General features: G+C 40.5%; 1 protein-coding gene across 2 annotated transcripts in view; it reads right to left on the reverse strand.

The window, feature by feature from the left end:
* The window catches only part of Edrf1 (erythroid differentiation regulatory factor 1), a 34,136-nt gene extending 15,955 nt beyond the window's left edge, over window positions 1-18,181 (reverse strand). For both annotated transcript variants that reach the window (XM_052196624.1, XM_052196615.1), the window contains exons 1-15: window positions 17,934-18,181; window positions 16,729-16,937; window positions 15,057-15,123; window positions 14,349-14,474; window positions 12,427-12,551; window positions 12,047-12,203; window positions 9,441-9,542; window positions 9,073-9,194; window positions 8,056-8,167; window positions 5,910-6,057; window positions 5,724-5,832; window positions 5,180-5,291; window positions 4,106-4,366; window positions 2,314-2,385; window positions 1,878-2,028 (exon numbers count right to left, since the gene is read on the reverse strand). In XM_052196624.1, coding sequence (XP_052052584.1) covers window positions 1,878-2,028; window positions 2,314-2,385; window positions 4,106-4,366; window positions 5,180-5,291; window positions 5,724-5,832; window positions 5,910-6,057; window positions 8,056-8,167; window positions 9,073-9,194; window positions 9,441-9,542; window positions 12,047-12,203; window positions 12,427-12,551; window positions 14,349-14,474; window positions 15,057-15,123; window positions 16,729-16,937; window positions 17,934-18,044 — 1,984 coding nt within the window. In that variant the 5' untranslated portion in view covers window positions 18,045-18,181. The remainder of the gene's footprint in view (window positions 1-1,877; window positions 2,029-2,313; window positions 2,386-4,105; window positions 4,367-5,179; window positions 5,292-5,723; window positions 5,833-5,909; window positions 6,058-8,055; window positions 8,168-9,072; window positions 9,195-9,440; window positions 9,543-12,046; window positions 12,204-12,426; window positions 12,552-14,348; window positions 14,475-15,056; window positions 15,124-16,728; window positions 16,938-17,933) is intronic.
* Between the last annotated feature and the right edge of the window lie 396 nt (window positions 18,182-18,577).

Consider the following 18,577-nt stretch of genomic DNA (forward strand, 5'->3'; position numbering starts at 1 on the left):
TACTTTGTTACTATGGCCTATGATGGCCTGGGTTGTGCCTGTATCCTTTTCTTCTGTTGCCATAAACATCTCTATATGTGAGACACTGTAAGAAGGTCTTGCTCACAGCTGTGTGTGCTGAGAGCTGATTAACACAGGAGAAGAGGATTAAGTCTGTCAGTGCAGACGCGTGCTGACAGAGGACAGCAGTATAGAGAATGAGCAATTGAATGACAATGATATCCTTTCCTTTCCTTACCTCCCTCCCTTCCTTCAGTTTTGTGTGCACTGGTAGTTATTATGTGAGAGGGTCAGATTCCCTAGAACTGGAATTTCACACAGTTGTGAACTGCCATACACGTGATGGGAATTGAACCCAGGTCCTCTGGAAGGGCAGCCTGGGTAACAAAGTACCTTGAAAAATTGTGTGGCATTGATTAAAGTGATCAAAAAAAAAAAAAAAAAAAAAAAGAAAGAAAGAAAAGTTAAACGATGGGGTGGGAATGTTCTTTATTTCACAGTATTAATCATCTCTCAACCCCATCCTCCCTTTTCTTGAGTCTGAAGCTACCACTGAATTTGCAGCAATCCTGCCTCAGCCTCCCAAGTGACAGGACTACAACTGAGCCGCCAAGCCCACACTGGAGCTGGGTTTTTCAACAGGGAAGAGAGACAAGAAAAGCCATTTTAGACAACAGTGAAGTCCTGGTGCAGTTTTCTGAATGCAGAATGAGCCTTGCACACAAGGAGTACCACATAAGTACTAAAGAAAGAAATCTAGCCCCTCTGCCCGTTACTTCTACATGTGTATTACTTCAAAACAACAACAACAACAACAACAACAACAACAAAACAGACTCTCAAACCATTAAAACAGAAAAGCTGGAGCTGGGGATGGAAATGACGGCTCAGCGGCTGCTCTTCCTAAAGCCCTGGGTCTGTTCTAGCACCCACATGGCAGTTCACATCTGTAACTCCAGTTACAGAGGATCCAATGCCCTCTTCTGGCCTCTATGGGCACTGAATGCACGTAGTAAACTGACATGGAAGCCAAACACCTATACACATCAAGTAAAAAATGAGTAAAATCTCAAAAAACAAAACAACAAACTGGAATTAAGGAACATACAATTCATATTAAGAAACAAGATTTGTATTTGCAAGTCCACACTGAGAGGTGAGCCTCTAGAAATTTTAAAAGCTATTTCTAGCTTATTCAACTATGGCATTAATAGCAGGCATCTCTTATACGTGCTCATAAGGTACACAGCTCTAAGCACATTATCCTATTAGTCCTTTACATCTTCTTTTAAACACTTCATGTATATATTCAAATGTAGGAATGTCTACATGTTATATCCACTAGAAGAGGGCATCAGAGCCTTCAAAGATGGTCATGAGCTACCATGTGGTTGCTGAGAATTGAATCCAGAACTTCTGGAAGAGCAGCAAGTGTGATTAACCACTGAGACATCTTAACAGCCCACCCTTTGGATTTTCTAAGAGCCTCTAAAACTGCTGCTATCAATGTCTCCAGTTGGAGAAAGAGCAGCTTAACTGAGTAGAGACCATGTCCTTCAGAGCTAGTGAGTAGTCTGGTTCTCTTTGTTCAATTCTTTGCTCTTTAAAAACCTCACACATTTTACAAGGGCAACAATTCCCTAAAACTCTGTTGGGCTTCCCAAGGTTGACAACAGGAAGAAGCAGGTTCCTTAGGTTCTCACTAGAAAGTGTACAAAACCTCAAAATTATCTTTCAAGGAAAGGCTTCCCTGACTTTTCATTTGCATGACTTCCTTTTTCCTCACTCCTCTAGTTAAGTGCCTTACACAAGCCTTTCTGGCTACAGGGTAGTCTGTTACTCTACTCAAGACATTACGTGTAAACCGACCAACTTACTTTTGTCCAGGAACAAGGCCATCTGCTTCTCCAGCCCCTCGGGACCACACCTTGTGGATTCATCTTCATATTTTAAGGGGATAGGAGTGCTGGGGTCAGCTGCTGGAAGGTCACTTTCTTTTTTGATGCTACTATCTACAGATTTTAAACCCTTTAAAAAGTAAACACATACAAATACACACCTTTATTCCCTTCTTTAAAAGAACATTATTTGCTATATCCCATTCACTAGTAGTTAACCAAAACTTAAACACAGCAGTATTTCTACCTCGGATATTTAGAACTACATGTTATCTGAAAGATTTGGTTTTTCAATTTAGATGAAGAAAATAAAATCACAGAAAGGCATCATTCAGAACATTTAGACACCAACAAACACATGCTACTTGCAAATAAGAACAGACTGCTGATCAATGAGGATCAAACCTAGACTTACCTCCAACACATAACTAAGTACAAGTCGGCAGCGCTCTTCTGTGTCATGGCAAACAGGAAACGCACAACTGGGCTTCAGAGATAAACAATGACAAGTTAGTTACCAGCATGCTACCACTACAACAGACCAGCTCTCATTTCTCAAAATTATTACAACTTTGCAAAGCAATAATTTAGGAATGTGCTTTGTAATACAGTTGGTGAGGTATCTGATACAAATGTTTTCAGCACTGTTTCAAATCTTGCTTAAAAAAAGGCTGTAGCCCAACACTTAAAGTTCTAATAATTCTATTTGATAAAAATGAAAGTGTAATAGTAATGCTTTAGAAAAATGCACATCAAAGCAAATAGATCAGCTGAACTTTTATTAGTGTTGACAGCAGCACACTGATAGTAACACTATCAATTTAGTAGTAGGTTAACAAGTACCATTCCCTTCCTTTCTGTAATTTATTTGCTTCATTAAGAAACAAACCCTGTTAAAAGCTTCTGATTACGTGGCATCAAATGCCAGGGCACTTCATTTTGCTGGAATCCGGGGCAGCTGGAATCACTAGCTTTCCCAGGAAAACCCACTCAGACGACTCAGGAGTTTGTCAGAGGACAAAGTGAATAAATGGAGAATTAGGACCCCAGAATGCAAACTCTTAAGCCATTCCACAAAGGCCAGGCAAAGCTAAAACATGTTCCCAAGAAGATGATGACACTCTTCTGTGTGCCTCAGAAACTGGTAAAGTGTGTTCTTTATAAAATCAGAGGATCTTAACACTCCATACCATCCTTAAATCATCCAACAGAGTCCAGGGCTCTGTTACAATGTAGTTTCCCTAGTACACCGAAGTGTAGTAATCACTGATTTAATTGGAAAAATGTGGGGCTCAAGCTAAATGTAAACTAAGATTTAGACAGACAGACAGGCAATGACTTATTTGTAAGCACATTACTGATGGAAGCTTACACTCTGGGAAAGAGAGAAAATATATAGTACAGGGCTAGAAGTTAGGCTCTGAGAGAAATAAAAACAGTACAGTTTGGCCAAAGTGATCAGAGATCCTGAAGGAAGAAGTGACATCATTTAGTCAAGACACAAGCCTAAGAAAAGGAAGCCATGAAAATGCATTAGGATGTGCTAAGCAGAAGCAACAGTACAGGACCTTGACTGACTTTGATGCTTTTATGAAAAAAATGAAGTGTGGGAGTGAAAACGGCAGGTAAGAAAAACTAGGCAATAAAAGAGAGGTATATACCTATACCTAAACATAGGGAGGCAGTGTACAGGAAAAGTCTACTGTTGCCAACTGAGGGATGGTAGGGCAGTTAGTGTAACTCACTGCCCAGAGACAGACCTAAAGAGGATGAAGTTGTTAGGTTCACCTGGCTCCAACCAAGGCAGACATAAGACCACAGAAACAAGTACTTGGCAACACAGTGGTAATTCACCAGTTTTCTTTACATGGAAACCAAAGGGCCATCTGCTCCCTAATTGATTCTATGTTCACTAAACAAACAGTAATCCATCAACATCTCAAGTACTGAACAGCAATGCCGGGGAACGAGAGACCAATTGCTATATATTGGTCACCAGAAAGGAAAATCCCCCTCACAAAAAGTGAAATATGGACTCCCGGTTAGCACATTTGTTCACCACAGCTTTACATAATGTGGGTCAGTTACTCCAGGTAATTTTACTTCACTGTGCGTTCCTAAAGTCAAGTTCTAGAACTCACAAGTCAGTTATAAGAATGTTCTATTTTGCAAGGAAAACAATATAAATACAAATATAGCTCGCTTACTCTGATCTGATGAATCGACTTGTATTTTTCTGGTACTGACAGTTCTCCAACAGACTTAATTATAGCCACTGCCTTGTTGTCGTCTGCCGGGTCGGAGCTGGTGCTGTAGGATCCATTCTCATCGCTGTCTGCCATCTCCTCCTCCTCTTCACTGTAGCTTTCATCTGAATTCTCATTTAAAGGGGAGTCTGAACTGTCTTCCTTTTTAGGCTCATCCAACTGGAAAAGCTCTGAAAGCATGTAGTTGGCTGAAGCAATAATCTTATTTAAAAAAAAAAGAAATACATACATGTAAAGACTGAAGCTGCCTCACCACATTGAACGTCTTAGGAGAAGTCTAAAGGTAAGTTGTTTTCACTGAGATACCACAAAGGACAGTTCCCAATCAAAGCTACAACCACCCTGAGTGTGCTCTGTGAAACCTAGACTGAGTGGTTTCTTCCTTCTAGAAATTAGGTGTACTGTGAGCCCTCCTCTACTGCAGACAAGCTTTCATGTGTAAAGTGTCAGAATATTAGCAAATCCCAGCTCATCCCAAGTGAATGTCTCTTTATAAACTGTAACGGTTACCTTTACTAGGCAACTAACAGTTACTATATAATCTATGGCTAGAGGGAAAATCTAAGAATGGAACTCGAGCCTCCCTAACAAATCTCATTATTGTGATAAATCCTTAAAAGACTTTCTAGTTGTGATAAAGCAAAGGAAAAATACACACTCTACTAAAGTTACATGAGTGTTTGTCACTGAACAGAACTGTTCAAAAAAATGTTAACAGGAGCCACACATGAATTTTAAATCTTTCAGTCGTCATGTTCAAGATGTAAAATCTAGTAAACAATTTCATACATTTAATTATACATCTATTAAATGTTTCAACATAAATTTTGTTCTTAAAATTCAATGTGTATTTTACACTGGCAGATGCCTTAATTCAGATTAAGCACATCCATAGTGCTCAGCTACATGCAGTTAGAGGGATACAGTATGGAGACAGGATCTGACAGGTTCCACTGCAACCATGCTCTAGCAATACTCCAGGACCAGCTTACTCGTCAGACATGGCAATCTTACTTGAGGATGTCTGCTTTTGTCCAACAACTTGACACAGTTGAGAAGTAATGTTCTAATAGTTCCATAGTGTTTCTTGTTTTGATTTTTCTTCATCATCATGTTACAAGCAACCCTGAAAGGAAAGCATGCTAGTTTCACTACCCACTCGGCCTCTTCTGCGGGATATAACAGAGGCTCATCCTGTATCCTTCAAATGGAACAGAATAAATGACACAAAGAAGCACCCAACGCTGCATCTCAATCACCCACCGTAACCGAACTTACACAGCAAAGCTGAACATTAATTATAAAATGTGTATTTCTCTGCCCAACATACTCCAACCCCCAAGCCAGCCCTACTCTAAGATATATTCTGTCACTACATAAACATTAAAAATTACTTAAAAGCTTTAGCTTAGGTAATGGGACTACTTCTTTATATTAAAAGTTTTGTGTTCAGACAAGCTCTTATGGCCTAGGTGAGCCTGGAACTGGTGACACTTTCCCTCAGCTTTCCAAGTGTCACCACACTATATACTGACACCTGAGTTCTGTGAGGACTTACTTATATAAGAGGATAGCCACTGGCATTGTGAATGGATTTTGGTACTTATCTTCGGTTTCTTCACATAGAGTAGTGAGGTCATAGAGCTTCACAATGTCACTGCCGCTTGCTGAAAAGAGAAACAATTTACCTCCTGAAACACAGTCCTCACCCAGATCACTGCTGTCCATCCCAGCATTAGCTTACCTTTAAAGAGCCAGTAGGTATGCCCTTCTTTGGTACAATTAGATTTAAGAAATGATAAAATATTTTGTGCAATGTCTTTTATAACTTTGGTAGAAAAATTAGAGTTTTCCAAATTGGGGATTTCTTCTGTCTTTATCATTTCATATTTCTGTAAAGCACAAATGAATGCAGTTGAGAAAATCCTGAGGCAACAGCAACTTACTGTTAAAAACCAACTAGGTAAGTCCTGAGTACAAATGTATGTAGCACACAGTTTAAACCGGTGTTTTTCAATCTCTTCCTATTTCAAATGGCAAAGGGAGCTGAGGGCCTTCCCTTGCCCATAAGGGGATCATTAGTGCCATTTTCTAGGAGTGACCCCAGGAGACAGACCGTTCCTACCAGAGCATGGACAGAGGAAATCACAAAGGGACCACTCTTCTCCACCTGATGTTTGCAACTAGGAAGATAAATGAAGGTGGATTTTACCCATCAAGCTTTAAGAAACAAATACACACAGACATATTTCTGGCCCCTTTCTTTCTCCAGACACATGTGTCAGTAGGCCAAAGATAGAACATCACTTCAGATGTTTTCCCTGGACCTGCAGAATTTTCTTTTGCAGGAATTGAGCACAGTGGATAGACGTAGCAAGAAGAAAAAAAAGCTATATGGATCCTACTATTGATTTTATAGGTTTTTTGTTTTGTTTTGTATTGCTGGGAATAATGCTAAAAGCCTCGCACCTTAAGTACTCTGCTATTCTAAGCTAAAACCCAGCCAACTATTACTACCTTTAAGGTACTTCCATATTTTTCCAGTTTGTGTTCTGTGCAAACTGCCCTAAACAGCTCTTACCACATTTTCTGATGTATATTTAAGACTAGACAGGCATTCCTAATATCAAACAAGGCATGTCTCACGCTTCTATATTGTAGTCCTCAATATGGTTATCTCTTTATCTAGGATTTCACACTGCACTATCCCCTTCAATTTCACTTCTATGTGGGAACTTCAATGTGTGACTTTATATAATAGTCTTTGGTGAGGAAACACATCAGCACCTATCCAGATCAAATGCCAATTTCTTCTCCAGCCCATGTCCTGGTTAGGGCTTTACTGCTGTGAGCAGACACTGTGACCAAGGCAACTTTTATAAGACCAACATTTAATTGGGTCTGGCTTACAGGTTCAGAGGTTCAGTCCATTAGCATTAAGGTGGGAACATGGCAGAATCCAGGCAGGCATGGTACATGAGTAGCTGAGAGTTCTACATATTCATCTGAAGGCTGCTAGCAGAATACTGACTTCCAGGAAGCTAGGACTAGGGTATTAAAGCCTACACCCACAGTAACACACCTACTTCAAAAAAGGCCACATCTTCTAATAGTGCCACTCCCTGATCCCCGCATATACAAATCATTACACCCAACCCTAGCAACTACATTTTAAGAATACTCATGAGAAATTTTGTGATTTCCTCATTCTGAAATGAATCAATGCCCCCATCTCAGTGAACTGTATCACTCTAGACCTGGGACTCCCCCAGCTCTTCCTCTACCGCCATCATTAATACTTTCCCCCTTTTCTGTCCTCTGCCTGCTGTGGGCAGCAGCTATCTTTAGCTATCACTACAGCTATCTCTTGGGGTCATGGCCTAAATGGTTCTCAAGTAATGCTGAAAATTAGAATTGTGTACAAAGCTTCTTGAAAAGAAAGTTGTTTCACTGGTGCCAGAACACTGGCATCCAAACACACAGTTATTTAGCAATCCTTAGGTGACTCTCAGATATAGCCCTGGAACAGACTTGGTTATGGAAAGCACAATCTTGCCAGATGCAATTATTACTGTGGCATTTTTTTAAAGCTTTGTATACATGGAGGAGCTGTTTGCAAAACAAAGGAATGTGTCCACTGTGCACTTACTTTAAGTTAATCACCATGGGTGTTTGATATTGACAGTACAGGCTTCAATGTTATTTATGAAAAAGATTAATGTAAAATTCTGCTCTAACCAACTTAACCATAAAAACACTAAAATTTTAATTTATTCCTACATATCTTCTAGGCCAAAGATACATCTTTATATTTAAAACCTTAAAAATTATGACATTTTCTATGCACCATTCCACATTTGGAAGATTAAAACCGTCACTCTGTGTCTTACCTGTACAATCCCGTTTACATGGAAGCACATCACAAGTTCTGGTACATTGCATATCAAGTTGTCCAACCAATAGTCGATTCCAGTTAGCACATTAATTGGTTTGTTGTTATCCCTGGAAATATACATTTCTAGTGTTTTTTTTTTTTTTTGGCTTAATTAAAATGTCCTATAATGAATCATCTTAGACACATTTTCCCATTTAAATATCCTACTCTTCTCTCTAGACAGAGACTGCCATAGATACTTTCTGATCTGAAGACCCAGACATACATAGCTCAATAGTCGTGTTATGGCTAAGATCTTTCCAAAAACGTCACATTTCTAACAGGCATTGCTAAGTTCTCAGTACAAACAGAAGATGGTATGACATAACTGTGAGCTCCTTGCGTGCTCCTCACAAATCCCAAGGAAACACTGACCACATAAATGATAATGCCCAAGTCAGAACTGATGCTGGTTAATGAGCATGGAGCGGTAAGAAAATGTTCACAATTACTTAAGGGGAAGCTGGTCAACCACCTCAAGCAATTAAATAAACTCTTCTATTTTCAGTAGTTATATCCTCAAACAAGGCCAGGTCCACAGACATATGGTTTGGTCTTTCAATCAGGATCAGAATGAACACCTGTTTACTGGGCTGTCAGCATCTGTTTTTTCTTTGTTTCTTTTTCTTTCTTTCTTCCTTCTTTCATCTTCTTTCCTTTCCTTTGCTCCCTCCTTCCCTTCCATTCTTCCTTCCTTCCCTTTCTTTGAGACAGGATTTCTCTGTGTAGCCCTGGCTATTCTGGAACTCACTCTGTAGTCCAGGCTGGCCTTGAACTCAGAAATCTGCCTGCCTCAGCCTCCCGAGGGCTGGTATTAAAGGCACGCGCCACCACTGCCTGGCCATCTATTTTCTTTCTTACTGTGGCCATCCTCATTGGCAGGAGCCAGAAGTGGGGAAAATAGGGAAAGAGGACAAACCAACAGCCAGAGAAGAGCTAACGAGACGTCCCTGGGGGACATGAGGTGGTTTACCTGAGACGTAAGCTAACAGCTGGATATCTGCCTCCACCAAATATAGGCATGTTAGAACCAACTAGCATATGGATGTCTTCAAAAGTCCACAGAATATTCCGGACGAAATCATTTTTAAGACCCTTTAAAACAGGAAAGATTATAACAACAACAACAGATTGACATTTTCCCCCCATGATCCAAAGAAACACCAGGAAAGAAGAAACAAAGGAGACAAGGTCAATTCCCGAGAGCTGTAAGACAGAGAAATGTTTACAAAGCAATTTTGAAGACCAAGTGGAATTATTCCCTATCAGTTCCAACTGAGACTAGTTTTTAAATGATGAAGTGGACTCAGTTGTCTCAGATGGGCCACATGGAAAGCATACCTGACTGTTCTCCCCGTCATTGAACAAAGTAGTAAGGTTTTGCTCTTTGGGTGCTGAGGCCACATGCCCCACTATGCATGAGGGCTCAAGAGGCTCCCTGCCCTGTGGAAAGTGCAAGATAAGGAGTGACTGTGCTGCCAACACGTCTTACAATTGACCTATGCTTACAGAGCTATCACCCCCACACAAGAACACACAACCCAATCTACATGTATGAACCAGTACAATGCATGGCACTCATAATTCATGAAGTGTCAATTGCTTAGCTCTGATTTCCCACAGCTGCTGCAAGCCAATCATATTCATATCTTAAACGAGATGGGTTTAATGATCTTTCAAAGGATCAGTTTTTATTTCTTGGATTTTGTTAAGTTGATTACCACTCTCTGGAAGCCCAGCATATCTCTACTGAACTGAAAGACCGAGCCTCAGCCACAGTTTAAAACAACCTTCACCTCCACAGTCTCCAGTTGAGACTGTCCTATGTGAGCTTCACAGAATGCTAAACCCTTAAGACCCAGGGAAAACTTTCCAATTTATGTGAAAACCTGCTGCCTACCATATACCTGCTTTTGAAGATTAATGTCTATTGAACATCATTCCCACCACTGTCCTAAAAACCCAACAACTCAAAATCCAAATGTTTTAAATGATACTAAATTAGAAAAATCTACCTCCATCTCTGTATAATCCAATGCCCTTCCCTTCCTTTTTTGTTTTTTTGGTTTTTTTTGGTTTTTTGTTTTTATTTTTCGAGACAGAGTTTCTCTGTGTAGCCCTATCCTTTTGTTCTTCCCAGAGTATGGAACACATTAGAAAATACCCACATTTGGGTGAACACAGTATATCACACCACAGTTTTACAGCCATTAGGCAGCTGTCACCAGGAAACACTTCTTAAACTTCTAATACAGATGCTCTACCTTTGGCCTTGAGATGTACACATGTATATGCCACTGCCTGCAAAAAACTGTCTTAGCCTATTGATTTAGAGGAAGACAAAGGCTCCCCTGAGTTGGAGTTAAAGCAGTTGTGAACTGCCCAGGGTGGGTGCTGGTGTGGAATGCAGACCCTCCAGAGCAGTGGGAGCTTACCTGCCCAGCCACTGTAACCTGAGTTTTAAGAAATTCTCAGGTTACAGATAACCACATGCAATAAAAAACATAAAGTAATGAATCCATAATGATTTTTCCTCTATTTTTCCTGTAACCACTAAGTGACTTGCATATTAAGCACCTCCTTCCTTTTATGTTTTCTTTTTGGGGAAAAAAAAGTAAACCCAAGCAAATCAAATGCATTTCTGTACTTCTATGCAATGTCTTCTCTACTTTAAAACCTCTAAAATTAAAATCAAGTTAGTCATTTTTTTTTTTAAATAAAAAGCAAGTTGAACGTGTTCAGTCTATTATAATGTGTAAAGACTGAACCAATCTGGCTGAATTCATGTTCAGTACATGAAAATACACAGCAAGACAAAAACAAAAACAAAAAAACCAACCAACCAAACAAACAAACAAAAAAACCAAAAAAAAAAACCAATTTACCAAGTTAAAAGGTCACTTTTATTTTCTTTCTTTTTTTTTTTATTACTTTTATTTCTTTGGACTCATTTTAGTATTTTCCTAAAAATAGAAATGCTACAAATTAGCATCTACAGTGTTATTTCATCCTATGGAAGACACAGTAAGTTAAAAACAAGTAACTAGGGGCTGAAGAGATGGCTAAGAACACTGGCTCTCTTCCAGAGAACCCTGGTTCAATTCCCAAGATGAACACGGCAGCACCCAACCAGCAGTTAACTCTAGCTCCAGGGGATCCAGTATTCTTGTGGCCTCTGTAGGCACCAGACATGCACACGGTACTATTCAGACATGCTGGCAGACAAACACCCATATGCATAAGATAAAAATAAATAAAATCTCAAAAACCAGTATGTAAATAAATAAGAAGCCAAGATGATGAGACAGATGAGACAACAGTCTATTCTTTCTTTACATGGGCTAAAGAGATGACTGACCAGCCAGGAACACTTTGTTGCTACTCTAGAGAACCCCGGTTCAATTCCCAGCACCCCACATGGGAACTCACAACTGCCTGGAACTCTAGTTTCAGGGGATCCATCATACCAGACATGCATGTGGTACATAGATCTGTGCTTACAGGCAAAATACCCATACATATAAAATAAAATAAAAATTTTATATCTTCATATAATGTTATCCTGGGGCCAAATCCATTTTCCAGGGGGAATATCATCATTAGATTGTTTTAAGCCAAACAATCTAAATTATAGGCACACTTCTTATCACCTCAATGCATGACAAGTACTTAGTACATATCTACAGTTAAATAGTACTCAATCTTAAGAGAAAAAACATCAGTTAACTACTTTCAAATATTTTGTGTTATTTAATAAATAATTTTAATCTAACCATTCATGTTAACTCCTGGAAATTCTATTGTGGAAAACTAAATGCATTTTTTTTTTTTTAAATTCTACAATTAGGCTGAGAAAATACTCCCCAACCTTCTCCATCACCTGTTTTTTAGTACGGTTCTGCTTTTCTAAGTGAGTTCACAGAATCAATATCCAAGGACTAACAAACCTGACTTGAAGCACTGGGATCTTCAGAAACTGAAGAAGGCATTTCAAAGGGTGCAGGCCAGGAAGCCCCTTCAGCCTCATGTGTCTGATCAGAACTAGATGATTCTTGTTGTTCTGCAGGAGATGGGACAGGCTGAGCAGCTCCATCGCCATTGATGCTGGTCAATCAGAAATGGAGAGGGAAAGGTGATCACATTTATATTACAGTCTACCTGTTTGTATAAACTAGATTCTATAACCAAGCATACATCTTGTCTATAAGAAACACAGTAAGTGTTAACAAAAGCAAAACTTGAATTGCTAAGTTTACCCTATTCAAACTGTAAATTTTAGGACAGAATCTGATTTTTCTTAAGATAAAAATAAATAGTAGTCAAATACCTGTAGTACAAGAACTTGGAAAGAATAGCCTTCTGATACCAGTGCTCCTTGCTTTTCTTCTTCCTCTGCCACTTCTGATCAATCAGTCTTTGATAGAACTCTTTCAACCATGTCCAATCACCAGTCTGTATTAACACGAGACATTACTGAACAAATACTCACACACGTGATGAATATAGGACAGACACTGTGTTGAAAGCTCAGCCCACAGCCAATGGGGTTTCTAAGATATGGAGGAGCCTCTAGAAGGTAGAGTTTAGTGGAAGGAAGTTAGGTCTTTGAAGGTGTGGCCTTGAGGAGATCCTGGGGTCCTGGTCCCTTCTTTCTCTCTCTGCTTTTTGGTCACCATGAGGGAAGCATCATCTCACCCTAACTCAAAGCAGTTGTCCTGTGATAGGGTGGAACTTCTGAACCCACAGCAGAATAACACTCATGTCCCTCAGGTTGTTATGCTGGGTGTTTTGTCACTGTGACAAGACACCGATTCTTACTCATCTAAAAGAAGATATTTTCTTCAATTTCTACAGACTGTTTCATAAGCATGCACTTATAGAACACTCTGATCTTTTGCATCCAATTCACATCTCTTCTAAGAAGCTCCTATCTTTCTCTTCTAAGCCAGGCCAGGAGAGGAAATCCTTTCCTATAGTGCCTTCTTAGCTGCCTGAGAAAAGCCCCACTTTTACACTTTCTTCAAAGTACCTATGTATGTCTCAACAATCAAACTGAACTAAGGAGCAAGGGCTGTGACTTGTTCACTGTAACACTCTAAGATCTAACCAAGCACAGCAACACACAAACTACACTGTGTTGTTTTCCAAGGAGAAACTATCTTTATTATCAATTTAATCACCTGTAACTTATTTTTCCTTATCAAAGAATTGGAGAAGGTAGGAGTGTTGGGCAGGTCTGTCATCCCAGCTACCTGGAGGCTGAAGCAGGTATATTACAAGTTTAAGACCTGGGTGAACTACAAAGTGAGTCAGAGGCCAGCCTGGGCAATTAGCAAGACCCTATCTGAGGAGAGAGGTGTTTGTAGGTATAGCTCAGTGGCACAACACTTGTCTATCATGCATGAACTCAGGTTCAAACCAAAACAACACTGTGTAGGAATATCTTTAAAAGGTAGTATAGACAGGCAGAACCATCAACTACTTGTTAGCAGCCTATGAAGGTAAGAGTAAACATGAAACTGTCCTCACCACCTGGAGGCAAACAATCTGTTGATCAACAGCTCAAGAAGCTAGAAATCAACTAATCAACTATACTCATAGGAATAGTTCTTTAACATTGTTTACATTTTGGCCAGCCACATTTCCGAGGATGTCTATAATAGACATTAAAAGATTTTTCAAAAATCCAATTAGTTCCTTTAATTTAACAGATTTATCAATTGTTTTAAAAACTGACTTCATCCTTTTTCTTATAAGACAGAATCCAGACTTAAAAAATCATTTCTTTATTGCTGAAGTACTCAGCTACAATTCCAATTCGGCATTTTAAAAAAACCTGTGAGAGTCTGACTATGTATATAAGCATGTGTGTTTGATGCAGGCGTGCAGGTCTGTTGTGGGGGTCAGATAAGGTTGTCAGGTTTCCTGCTTTATCACCATCTATCCCACTGCACCCCAACCAAGCTTGTGTTTTGTCATTATTGATCCAGTTCCTGCCAAGCTAGCAAGCCCCAGCAACCCTATCTCCAGTTTCCCACAGTAATGGGGTCACAGGCCTGCACGACTGTGCTTCGCTTTTTATACAAGGCCTGGGAACCTGACTCGAGTCCTTATGCTTGCCCAGCAAGTGCTCTTAGCTCTACTTCGGTATTTCCTTAAAACAAAAATCATACTTTCATAGCTATTAACTATTAATATAAACTATTAAGAGAAGTGTTTTTCAAAATGAATTTTGCATAAATTAATTACCTGAGATGACCTCATAAAGAGTTCTTGAATATCCAGTTCATCTAATAAGAGGGTCCTTCCTATGCGGTGGACGGCCATGCTTACATGGGACTTGCTGTAGGGAATCTTCAGGAGCTTTTTTATGTTCTTAAAAAATGTTTAGAAAGGCCCCATTAGTATGACCCAGAATCTTATGGATTTTAACGTCATTCAATTTGAAACTCAATAAGCCTTCTTTCTTTAAGGTTACACAAACTAGACTTTCCATAATAGTAATAATCATATAGAAGACAGAGCTTTAAACTGAGTTATACTGTCAATGTAAGTGCAGCCCAACATGTTTACAACAGAATTCTTTTTTACGGAACTGAATGGAGGCATGCTAGTACTAATTAAGGATCAACAACTACTAGAATATCATTTTTAATTCTCAATTGGTAATATACACAGAATAACTCTCAACATATTATGTTTCAATTATTACTGTTAAAATACAACCAACAGTATTCATATTTTTTATTATTCCCACTGTTTTGGAATTGTATCCTCCTCTTAAAGGAGATAAAAAGTATTTTTAAAACAAACTTGGGTATTGAATAATCACACAACTTCCCTTTATTGCATTGCTGATAGCAAGACTGTAAAACAAAACATGGTTTAGCACTCCCCCCAATACGTGCGGCAGCCCAGCACTGAACATCCCCCAAGGTCACACCGAATAACACTCACTTCTGAGTCAGAGACGACGTCCACATCATTTCCCACCGAGTCAATAAAGTCATATGCCATGCCGAAACTATGGAAGCAAGAGGCACAGGTGGAAAGTTGAACAGAGGATAAAGTGCCACTGCTTCTAGGACATGCACAGCTACATCTCACATTGGAAATCAAGAAGCATATTGCTGTCTAGCTGCCTATTTCTCATTCCTTCTAAGGTGCACATAAAATAAGGTACATCTTAAAAATGCATCTTCAACTTAGTGAAACAGTAAGAACTGTGAAAACAATTAGTGTTAGCATAAACCCTTAACCTCTCTGATGTAAAATAGTTCAAGATTTTATTTTTACATAAGAAGAAAAATAAAATGAGAAAAATATATTAAGATATATACATATATATATATATATATATATATATAAAGATATAACATCAATAAAAGAAAAAAATTGTACCTAAAATCAACTCAGCTTAAAGAGAAAATGAAAAACTGGTAAGCATCTAACTCATTTTAAGTCACCAAGTTCATCTCTGCAATCTATAAGCTTGAAAAGCAACTGATGTCACCATTTTCTCATTAGTAGGTGGCAGAATCAGGACATTTACCTAGGACTGCATATGTTTGTATGATTTTCTATCTGCTCTGAGTAAGCAGGTTAGCCTTGATTTCTCATATGCAAACAGTTAATAGTTTCTATATTAGGGCTGGTGAGATGGCTCGGCAGGTAAGAGTACTGACTGCTCTTCCAGAGGCCCTGAGTTCAAATCCCAGCTACCACATGGCGGCTCACAACCACCTGTAATAAGATCATACACCCTTCTGGTGTGTCTGAAGACAGCCACAGTGTACTTACATATAATAATAGATCTTAAAAAAGAAAAAATGTGAAAAAAACAGGAAAAAAACAATCTAGCAGAGTATTTATGTAGTCAACATAACTACTGAAAGAAACTCACCACATTTAATATAATTAAAACATTTTTAAAATAGCAGAAATATATGGTAATTTTCAGACTTTTTACAGTATCAAAAATGCAACAAACAAAACAACTTGTAAGCAAAGCCTTTTAAGGCATCAGGATAATCTCTAAACTACTAGCTCATAGGGTATTAATACATTTGTGGCTCTTTCTGTGTTAAGTTATATGAAAATGTTTTAAGTCCAATCATTCAGGGGAGGAAAAAGAAAACACAGTTAACAGCCTATAAGAATATGGACACAGCATTAGACTCCCAAATACTTTCAACTTTAAAAACCACCAGTAGAATTTCCAGTGTGGGTCAAAGGTGTAGGTCACCCAGCATGTGGGGTTTAAACCTCAGGTTTTTTCACATACTCTGTCATCATTTAATGAACACTCCAAAGGGAATGCCAAGTAGTGGCTTAAGTCTGGCTCCTCAAAGGCTACCCTGTTGGCACATATCTAAGCATACACAAAAGGCTAAACCAGGTCATTAGCAGTCAACACGTTCACATTATAGTGACATGCTGCAGACCTGAAGAAAGCATGTGACTCTGATATCTTCTTAGTGTACCATGGACTTTGAATGACAACTACATTCTTTTATTAAAAATATCTGAGCAAGCTAATGTGCATCTCAAACTGAACCGCAAAGCAGCTTTAAGAGCTTCAAGCAGAGGATGAGAGGGAGGGAAGGAAATGCCAGCCATTAAAACTCACCTCGAAAATGGCTTGCTTTTCTTACTATTGCCGAGAATGGTAGTTCCTGCTGGCCCTAGTTTGGCACTCTCTCGTAACCAGTTGGCAGGTGGGAGTTTCAAGTCTGTTTTTTCTTCGAGACGTGCAAACGCTGTTCGAGGAGGGGCAGACGAATATTTCACCACAGCTCGGCTTTTCACTTCATTGCCTCCAAGAAATAAAGCTGGTCCCTAAGCAACATATGGAATGAAGCTTTAGTGAATGCTGCCAAGAATGACAATCTCACCTTCATAAATGAAGCAAGAACCCACCAAATCAGAATTCACAAGGAGCCTCTGCTGCAGGTTAGCCCTAGCACTTTAACAAGCTTAAATTATGCTTACCTAGTTGTTTTTTCATGAAACTTTCAAAAAGAAAAGGTTCAATCAAGAAGTGGATAAGGGCCAAGCAACCGGCTTTTTAAAAAATCTGGGCACAGTAGTTGCAAACAGGTGCTTCCAGCACTGTGGAGGCAGCCGGACAAGGGCCAGTGCAAGGTCTATGGCCAGCTTGCCTGGTCCGCATAACCAGTTCCACACCAGCCATGACTCAACCCACTTTGATGAGTCATATAAAATGTAGAATCAGAAACTAAGCGCGCTCAATTGTGTCCTGTTAAGTGCATGCAAAAGGAGCAAGACTTCTGTACGGTTCTAGTGGAATATTTTAATGCAGCGTAAGACAATCACAACGTCCTTTGTAGGAAGATACTGGCTCGTGTTTATTTTATCAAGCATACAGCGATTGGTCTGCAAGCTCATCCTAACATATTCTAAATCAGCTCCATAGCCTATACTACACACCCCCGAGCATGCTCAAAGTCTGGGCTCACTATCGGAATCTTCTTCGAGAACCTTTGTAAGCTTGGCAAATTCTCTTGTGCCTTTTAAGAATCAGCTCAGTCAAGATTTGGGCGAGGCCCTCCCTGGTACTGACCCTCTTCCCTCTGCCTCCGGAGGGCAGTGGCACCCTTTATAGCCCGTCAATTAGCGCCGAGTGAGCAGCCAGGTGGTGTTTTGCATTGCAAGCCAACACCTGCACACCCGACGACAAGCACGCCTGGTGATTCATCCTGCACTAGAGGTGCCAAGGAGGTGTGGAAGAAAGTTCCAGAAGCTCCACGATTTCCCTCCCGGGCCCGCAAATCCCGAAATCCCCGTAGGTCGCGCTCCGCCGACGACTCTCACCTGTGCAGAAGGCTCCTCGGAATCTGTCTGGGATAGGAGGCTGAGCCCTCCTCGGGCGGCCGCCCCCGAAGGAGAAGCCTCGGCTCCTGTTTCCTTGGGGTCCCCCATCATGTCCGACCCTGGGGAGGCGACCAGAGGCGCGAGCCCTGGAGTCGGCGACAGGAACGCGGGCCTGGAGTCGCAGAAGAACCTCAGAGCGAGAGACTCGGACGCTCAGCGGCTCAGACTTCCGGCGGCTGACAGGAAAGGCTCTAGGTAGCGCGATCAAATCTCGCGAGATTTACCAAAGGTCCAGCCCCGCCTCCGGCTGTAGCTCCTCCTTCGTGGTGGGGGGCACGCCGGCGCCTGTCACACCATTGGGGCGGCCACTTCTCGCGATAGACAACTCCCGGGCTCCTCCCCCTCGCTCGTGGCCGGTCTTTGTTGGCAAACAGTTATTCGGACTTGAGTCAAAGTCAGGGTGGTTGGGGTGGGGAGCTGGCGCCTTGGGTATTCGCGTAATCAAAGCCGGCGGCGTCAAGGCGGCCGCTGTCTTGGGGCTTCTCCGAGTTCCACACGCGCGGGGACCTTCTGTGGGTCTTAGCACCTTCAGATCAGTGGGGCTAGAGGGCCAAGAGCCTGTGCCCGTCCCTGAAGCAAGGAGA

The sequence above is a fragment of the Apodemus sylvaticus genome, chromosome 1 (genome assembly GCF_947179515.1).
Source record: "Apodemus sylvaticus chromosome 1, mApoSyl1.1, whole genome shotgun sequence".
Classification (NCBI taxonomy): domain Eukaryota; kingdom Metazoa; phylum Chordata; class Mammalia; order Rodentia; family Muridae; genus Apodemus; species Apodemus sylvaticus.